We start from the raw sequence: 8,017 nt of genomic DNA on the forward strand, positions 1-8,017 counted from the left end.
TTTAGTCCACTTTTGTATCCTTCCCTTCAAGGCTCAGGGGTCCAAGATTATCTTCTGTGTCTGTGTTAATTGGTTTCCCTTTTCTTTGTTGAAGAGCGTCTGTGCAGTCCTTGTGTCTAGTCCACCATCTCAATTACGATTTTTAAAAATCATTTTATCATTAATATATCAAAAACATTTTGTAGTTAGAGCTGTGATGGCTGTTGAATGAACCTTGCAGAGTCAAATATAATGGATTCATGTAGCTTAAATGTTAACATATGTCAAGATTTATATCAGAATAATTTAAACTGGTAGTTTTGAAAACAAATCATTACTGTCATACAAAACTGACCAAATGGCAAAATAAAAGTTTATAATGAGTTTGTCATTAAGTCATCAGTTATTATTATTAAAATTATTTTTCATTTTGAAATAACATCTACTTGTCCAGATAGTCTCTGACTTACAATGTATTCGAGTTACGATGAGCTGCGTTTATGACCATCTGTTTTTCTTCCCATTTGTACATTTTACTGTTAATAGCATGTGCTCTGTACAGTGCTGTAGCACATAATTTGCTGATGTCATCGTTTTCAGATGTTCATTGTTATGATTTATAAAGATACTGATAATAAAAGGCAATAATGAAAAGCTAAAAGAAAAAAGAAAGGAGATATTTGACATATGTCAGAACTGCTCAGAATGTAGTTGCTGGAATGGGACCATGTCATATTTTGGGGACTACTTGTATTAGATTACTAAGACCATATCCAGTGGTGATTTCAATTTTATAGTAGCAGAGAAGCCTTCAAACCTTATTCAGTTAGTGCAGGCAGTAATTCATAAAATATTATCACCACGAGAAAAAAAAATAGATAATCTCTGCAGTTCATTTCATTGGAATTAGCTAATTGTCAGGTACTTTCCAAATTTGAACCGAGCACTAGTGGTGCAGTGGTTAAGTGCTCAGCTGTGAACTAAAAGATGGGCAGTTTGAGCCCACCAGCTGCTTCTTGGGAGAAAGATGTGGCTATCTGCTTCTGTAAAAATTACAGCCTTGGAAACTCTCTGGGGCAGTTCCATTCCATCCTATAGAGTCACTGTGAATTGAAATCAACTTGATGGCAATGGGTTTGGTTTTTTTGCTTTGCTTTGCATGTTTGAAGGGTTAAATGTCAATCTTGGCAGTAGCATTTCCAGACTTCAGCTCAAGTGGTAGGTTATGTGTCAACTTGGGCCTGGTTTTGAGTGGCTGGGCAGCTGGATGTAGTTACTCCCCATGATGAGACTGGCAATCAGCTCCATGGTGGAATCTACTGGAGCAGCTGAGTAGCTGCCTTAGGGACGTGGTCTGCTTCCATTGTATAGGAAGAAGCTTTGAGAAAGGTCTCTAGCTTTTTGGCACATCTGGATCCTGCAGCTGGCTGAATCTTCATCTCAGTCATCTGCTATGTTGTCTGCCAATCTTGAGACTGTTTATGGACTTGAACTAGTAGCCTGCCATATTGCTTGATAATTTTAGGACTGTACCATTTTACCTGTCGACCTTGGGTTTGTCAGCTTCAGCAGCCAGCAGCTGTCTGAGTTAAGAGAAGCCTCTAGCTTCAGTGGGTTGGGAGCAAGAAGCAGAGCTGAAGCCCAAGTTTAAGGGGCCTTCACCCAGCCACTAGAGCTGGCACGTTGAACTCAGATTTCTAGCCTGCTAAACTTGTAAGAGAATAAATCCCTGTTTGTTAAAGCCTTATATTTATTTGTGGTATGTCTGTCACAGCAGCACTGGAGAACCAAAACAGCTCATCTCACTCTGGTCTTGTTTTGCCTATAGCTATTATCTTTGTCAGCTACTCGCTTCATCATGGGTCGTTTGTGTAAGAACCAAGAATGGCCTAGATTTGCTTCTGATAATAGGTCTAAGCTCTTTTCCATAGGACTCAGAGGTTGTTACTTGCCCTGCCTGTATCACCAGCATCATCTTGAGCACCTTAGCTAATCTGATCTGCTCTCTATTTGTTACACGTGACTCCTCCTTTCCCTCTGGTTTCTCTGGACATGCCCCTTCCCTTTTCCTTGCCTATCACCTCTGTCAAAACTTGCTTGAATGTTTTATAATCCCTGCTGAGCTACAATGACTGATTTTATGCCAAAAATCTGGGAGAAGAAGGGAAAAAAATCCTTCCTTGTAAGCACAAGGAATCTCCTTGTATACAGTAAATGCACCTTATAAATGCATATATATCTCCTTGTATACAGTAAGTGTAATGCAGATTTATATAGTAAAGGGTTGTGTTTCATTCATTCAGAATTCACCAGATAATGGCAAGTTTGTGGTAATGCAAATATTTTCTTGTGCTACCAATATTAGTCATAAATTAGAAGTGCTTGGCTTATTAGGAGAATGTTAAGTCATAGTTTGTATTTTTTAGGTTTGCATTTTTTAAAGTTCTTCCTGGAGATTATGAAATTCTGGCAACTCATCCAACCTGGGCATTGAAGGAGGTGAGGGTTTCTGTTACTTTTGTAACCATGCCTAAACGTGTGAGTTTGAAAACAAATGTTGGGATTTCTGATTTAGAATATGAATTGAGTTTATGTTTTTTTCTGGAAGTAGATGGAGAAACAATTTTATTATCTCTGGTGCTACTGCTTAATTTGGTAGTATTTATATGGCAAACTCCCTCACAGTAGCAGATGTTGCTAATGTTGGTTTTGGCTTTTCAGGGCATTGTTTTCTTTCGGCTGCTAACTAGGTTTCTTTTTTTAACTATGGATATTTTCAACTAAATCAGTACCAAAAGGGCCTGATGAGATTTGTTTGTTGCTGTTTTTTTGTTCTGACATAGAATTCTATAAAATGTACTAATTATTCTAGAAACTCTCATATGTGTGCTCAAGGAGAATGTATAAGACTGTTTGTGGGAGCTTTGTCATAGGAAAAAAAAATTGTACAACCTAAATGTCCTTGAAGAAAATGGAATTATAGTTTTGTCATAGAATGAATTCTATGTGTCAGCAATAATCAATGAACCAGAACTAAATATATCAGTATAACTACTTGAAAAACCTAAAGCTGAAATAAAAAGGCAAGTTGCTAAAGGATACAGAAATATGAAACTGTTTATAAAATGATTAAAAATATCCATGATGATACCATTTGTGGATATAGTCAGGTGTAGAAAAACATGAAGACATGCATGGTCAGGTGCTTGAACGATTTCTCTTAGAAAGATAAGCACAAGGCCGGTCCCCATGAGGCGGAGGTTAAAGATGTCCCAAATGTCCAAACTACCATGCCACTCCATCATTTCAGACAATAACTCCTCCTCCTCCTCCTCCTCCCACTAATTTCCCCAGTCTTAGGGTTCTGTATTTTGCTGTAACGCCTCACAGAACTCACAGACACCCAGGGGTTCGTCTCACGTAGTAGTGGTGGAGGCTGGCAGGCTGGTGAGTCCCAGGTCTGTGAGTAGGTCTGGCAGATCCTCCCAACTCTGGGGGTTTGATGAACCTCGATCAGCAGATCAGATGATGGCTGCTGTCCCAAATCCAGGGGTGAGATGAGGATGATCCAAGACACAAAGCCGGAGCAAGAGGAGAGCGAATCTTCCCAGGAGATTCGTAGGTATACTCTCAGGGAAGCAAAGGGTGGTGATTTGAATTATACCCTCCAGCAAGGCAGGACTCAAGATACATTCCACCTGTGTTGCCCCAACAGAATTAACCTAAATCCCATCATAGAGTCGATTGCCAGTCATTAAAGGGAATGACTACTACCAGCTGCCCAGCCAAGTTGATACCTGACCTTAACTACCACACCACCCCAAACAGGCATGGATAATGAGATTTACAAAACATCACAGAATGGAGGACTATGGCTAGAAGGGCCACATCAAGCAATTCACTGCATCAGGGCAACTGCCATGTTCCTGGTAATACTGATATCTGTCCTAGGAAGAGAGCAAGGGATATGTGGGGCCCACCAGGGTCATGAATTATATTTCTGCTTTTATTTAGCTGGCTACAGGTTTTCATTTTATATAATAAATGAATAAAACGGAGGAAATATACTAAGTAAAGACTTAACTGGGAAAGCAAAATTCTTAGCATTTGAAATACGATCTAGAGGAACTTTTGATAGCTTAACTTTTATGTTAGTTGTGAGTTCTTGTTAAAGGAGAATCAGAATCAGTATTTCAGTTTTTACTCTCTAGATTTTTTGTATTTATAATTGATGGTACAGTTTCATATCTGGTTGCATCTGTATAATGTCTGACTTTTGGCTTTCAGCATTTTTCTCTTACAGGACAGCATCCTATGTTTTATTTTAAACTTAATACCTTCCACATTATAGATAGAATAAATTTTAAGACTTACAGTGTGTGTTAATTATATGTTTAAAGGAAATTGACTTTATTAATATAAAATTGTATTGTTATAAACGTAAATCATGCTGATAGAAGTCAGGGTAATAGTTACCCTTGATAGTAACTGGAAGTGAATGAGAGGAGGGCTTCTGGGGTGCTGGATACATGTATGTTCAGCTTGTTACAATCACTGCATTGTATACTTACGATGCATATATTTTTCTGTATGTAAGGTATACTTAAACAAAAATTAATAATATGTGGATATACTGTCAAACATGGAAAAAAAGTAAAGCATGCTCATTCTAAAAATTTGAAACATAGAAAAGTATAAAGGAGTAGAAACCAAGTTAGGAAAGGTGGAAAAGTATAAAAGGAATGAAATCTCACCATGTAGAGGAAATCATTGCAAATTTTTATTTTGCTCCATTTCTTTCCACTTCATTTTGTGCATTTAAAAAGTATCCTGTGTATGCAATTTTATGTTACTTTTTCTCCACTTAATATTTCAGTTTAAGCATGTCCTCATGTTGTCAGACATTTTGCAAATGCTTTTCTCTTTAAAAGTGAAGCCTTTTTCTTTTATAGGCTAGTACCACTGTACGTGTAACCAACTCCAATGCCAATGTGGCCAGTCCCCTCATAGTTGCTGGTTATAATGTGTCTGGCTCGGTCCGAAGTGATGGGGAGCCTATGAAAGGAGTGAAGTTTCTTCTGTTTTCTTCTTTTGTAACCAAAGAGGTAAGCAAAGACAAGTAAAGGACAAAAGAGATTTTGTGTGTGTGTGTGTGTGTGTGTGTGCATGCGTGTGCGCGCATGCATGTGTAGGGGTGGGGGCATGGGCTAAGAATGTTTTAAATGCAGGTTAAAGTTGATAGTCTTAACATATGGTCTTAACATTTAAGAACTTATGTGTCTTGGTTAGGAGTCCCTGGGTGGTGCAAACGGTTAATGTGCTCAGCTATGAACTAAAAGGTTGAGGGTTAGAGGCTACCCAGCGGCACCTTAGGGAAAAAGCCTAATATCAGCCATTCAGGCCCAGTGGAACAGTTCTGCTGTGCATACATGGGAGTCCCATGAGTCAGAATTGACTTGATGGCAAACATCATCGACAACATGGTATTCTGGGGGTTCCTGGGTGGCACAAATGGTTAAGTGCTCAGCTATTACCGAAAGGGTGGCAGTTTGAATTCATCCAGAGACACCTTGGAAGAAGGACCTGGCAGTCTACTTCAGCCATTGAGAACTCTGTGGAGTATAGTTCTCCTCTGAAACACAAGAGGTCACCCTGAGTCAGAATTGACTTGATGGAACGGATTTGGTTTTGGTGTTTCATTTGACTCACAGGAAATAGAATGATCTACAATGGGAGGCAGTAAAGTTTGGTGGAATGTGCATAGGAGTTCAAATCAAATAGACCTAGGTTCCATTAGATCCAGATCTGCCTTTTTAGCTGTGACCTTAGACTAGTCACTTTACCTATTTCATTTTCTGGAGAATGGTGACTCATTGTAGAGAAGAACAGTTAGGTCATTTTTTTCCAAGAAGACTGCCAATTTTTTAACTTTCCAAATTGAGTATAAAGATTTCTGTTCCTTTTATGTATACTAATATGTTCTGCATTTCAGAAATACACATTTTGTGATATAAAAGTTTTCCTTTGGTGTGGTTGTTAGATGATCAGAACATATGAGTGGAAAAAGAAGTCACTTTTTTTTTTTTTCTAAATTATGGTTTGGGTGAAAATTTACAGAGCAAATTCACTTTCCATGTAGCAGTTCACGTATACTTTGTCTCATGACATTGACTACAATTTACCAAAATGCAACAGCTCCCCTCCCACTTCCTCCTGATAGTTATTTCTTCCCTGTGTCCATCCCTTTATGCACTCCTGCCCCCTGAGCTGTCTTCCTCTGCATAAACAGCTCTTCTTTCTCCCATGATTGTTCTCTCCAAGGAGTACATCCACCTCAGGTAAATGTTCAGTTCATATGCCTGTCTTTTGTTTGGCTGGAAGCCACAGGTGTGGGTTCAATTCCAGACCTGAAGGGCAGCTAGGGGCCATAGTCTCAGTGTTTCCACCAGGCTCTATCAGACCACCAAACCTGGTCCCCCATTTTTTTTCCCAAATGATTTTGAGTTTTGTTCCACATTGTTCTCCCACTCTATCCAGGATCTTGTACATAGATCCCCCTCCAAGTGGTTGACAGTGGTAGCTGGGCACCATCTAGTTCTTCTGGTCTCATAGTCGTATAGGCTGCGGATCGCATGGTATACCAGTCGCTAGGACTAATTGTTTCCATGAATCTTTTGTTTTCTTCATTCTTTTTCGCTCTGGACGAGGAGAGATCCATTGTTGCATCTAGATGGCTGCTTGTAAGCTTTTAAGATCCCAGTTGCTACTTGCCAAAGTAGGAGGTAGAACAATGTTTTGTGTAGTATGTTATGCCAGTTGAGCTTGATGTCCCCTGCGACTATAGTCTTGAGCCCACCAGTTCACCTACTCGGTCCTTCTGGGTGGCTGGCTCAAGAAGTCCCTTCTTTTCTTGGCATAGGATGTCCTGGGCTGCAATGTCTCTCCAGTACATGGGTTCCAGCCCCAAGATGAGACTCTGATGTATTTGTGTTACGTGGTCTCCAAAGAAGATGGCTCGTTCTCCTTCTATTCCTTGCCAAGTGGGGGCTATACTGTGGTGAGTGAAGCATGTTTCTATCCACTTATGTTTGGGGCTTTTATGACACAGCAACAGGTGATGCCATTTGGATGTTAAAGGAACAAATGGTTGGATTGCAGTTCTGTGGACATTCTTTTTAACAGTTATATGGCACAGTGGTTAAAACCCTTGGCTGCTAACTAGAAAGTCGGAGGTTCAAACGTACCAGCCACTCCATGGGAGAAAGATGTGGCAGTCTGCTTTCATAAAGATTACAGCCTTGGAAACCCTGTGGGACAATTCTTTTCTGTCCTGTAGGGTTGCTTTGAGTCAGAATCAACCCCATGGCAGTGGGTAATGATGAGACTGCCCCCTCAGTAGTAACTGCAAAAAGTACAGGGCTTCCTCTTTTAAAATTGGCAGCAATTATGATTAATAGTTTCTCTTGGCCTTTCTTGAACCCTTGTCATTTGTGGGCTGCTAAATCGATTATTGATATTGATGGTTGAATCATGCTGTTTGCCCTTATAAATTAATAGACTCTTCCTTCCAGGTTCCATTCTATAGAGGGGAGAGGATTACTTTTGACGTTGCTCCTTCCAGACTTGATTTTACAGTAGAACATGACAGCCTAAAAATTGAGGTAAGACCTTCCTGTCTTCTGCAGGGCCAGGTGTTCAAGTTCCCATCCATGGGTACAGGTGTTACAAACATGTTTTTTAAAACACCAAACAAAAATCACTCAATATTTTATCTAGAAGGGAAGGTGGGAAAAATGGAATCTTGTACTATATCCTACTTTAGCCTTGAATATACGAGATCTCTCGCTTCTCATGTAGTTTATTCATTTTAGGAAAATTGGGTCCCTAGTTATAACTACTTCATTCAGCTAAATATGTTTATTAAATGCCAATGACGTATATGTCAGGTGCTGGTCTAGGGTTGGGTGTACAGCAGTGACCAAAAGAGGCAAAAATTTCTGTCCTTGTGGAACTCAGAATTCTAGTAAGTTATAAATTT

At 39.6% G+C, this 8,017-nt stretch overlaps 1 protein-coding gene across 1 annotated transcript in view; it reads left to right on the forward strand.

Moving 5' to 3' along the window:
* The window catches only part of LOC103205313 (nodal modulator 1), a 121,009-nt gene that overhangs the window by 19,701 nt on the left and 93,291 nt on the right, over positions 1-8,017 (forward strand). Inside the window, exons 6-9 of the mRNA XM_007950588.1 lie at positions 2,406-2,478; positions 4,932-5,084; positions 6,899-7,036; positions 7,551-7,640. Coding sequence (XP_007948779.1) covers positions 2,406-2,478; positions 4,932-5,084; positions 6,899-7,036; positions 7,551-7,640 — 454 coding nt within the window. The remainder of the gene's footprint in view (positions 1-2,405; positions 2,479-4,931; positions 5,085-6,898; positions 7,037-7,550; positions 7,641-8,017) is intronic.

Source organism: Orycteropus afer, unplaced genomic scaffold (genome assembly GCF_000298275.1).
Source record: "Orycteropus afer afer isolate SDZICR_OR568_19922 unplaced genomic scaffold, OryAfe1.0 scaffold00281, whole genome shotgun sequence".
Taxonomy (NCBI): Eukaryota; Metazoa; Chordata; class Mammalia; order Tubulidentata; family Orycteropodidae; genus Orycteropus; species Orycteropus afer.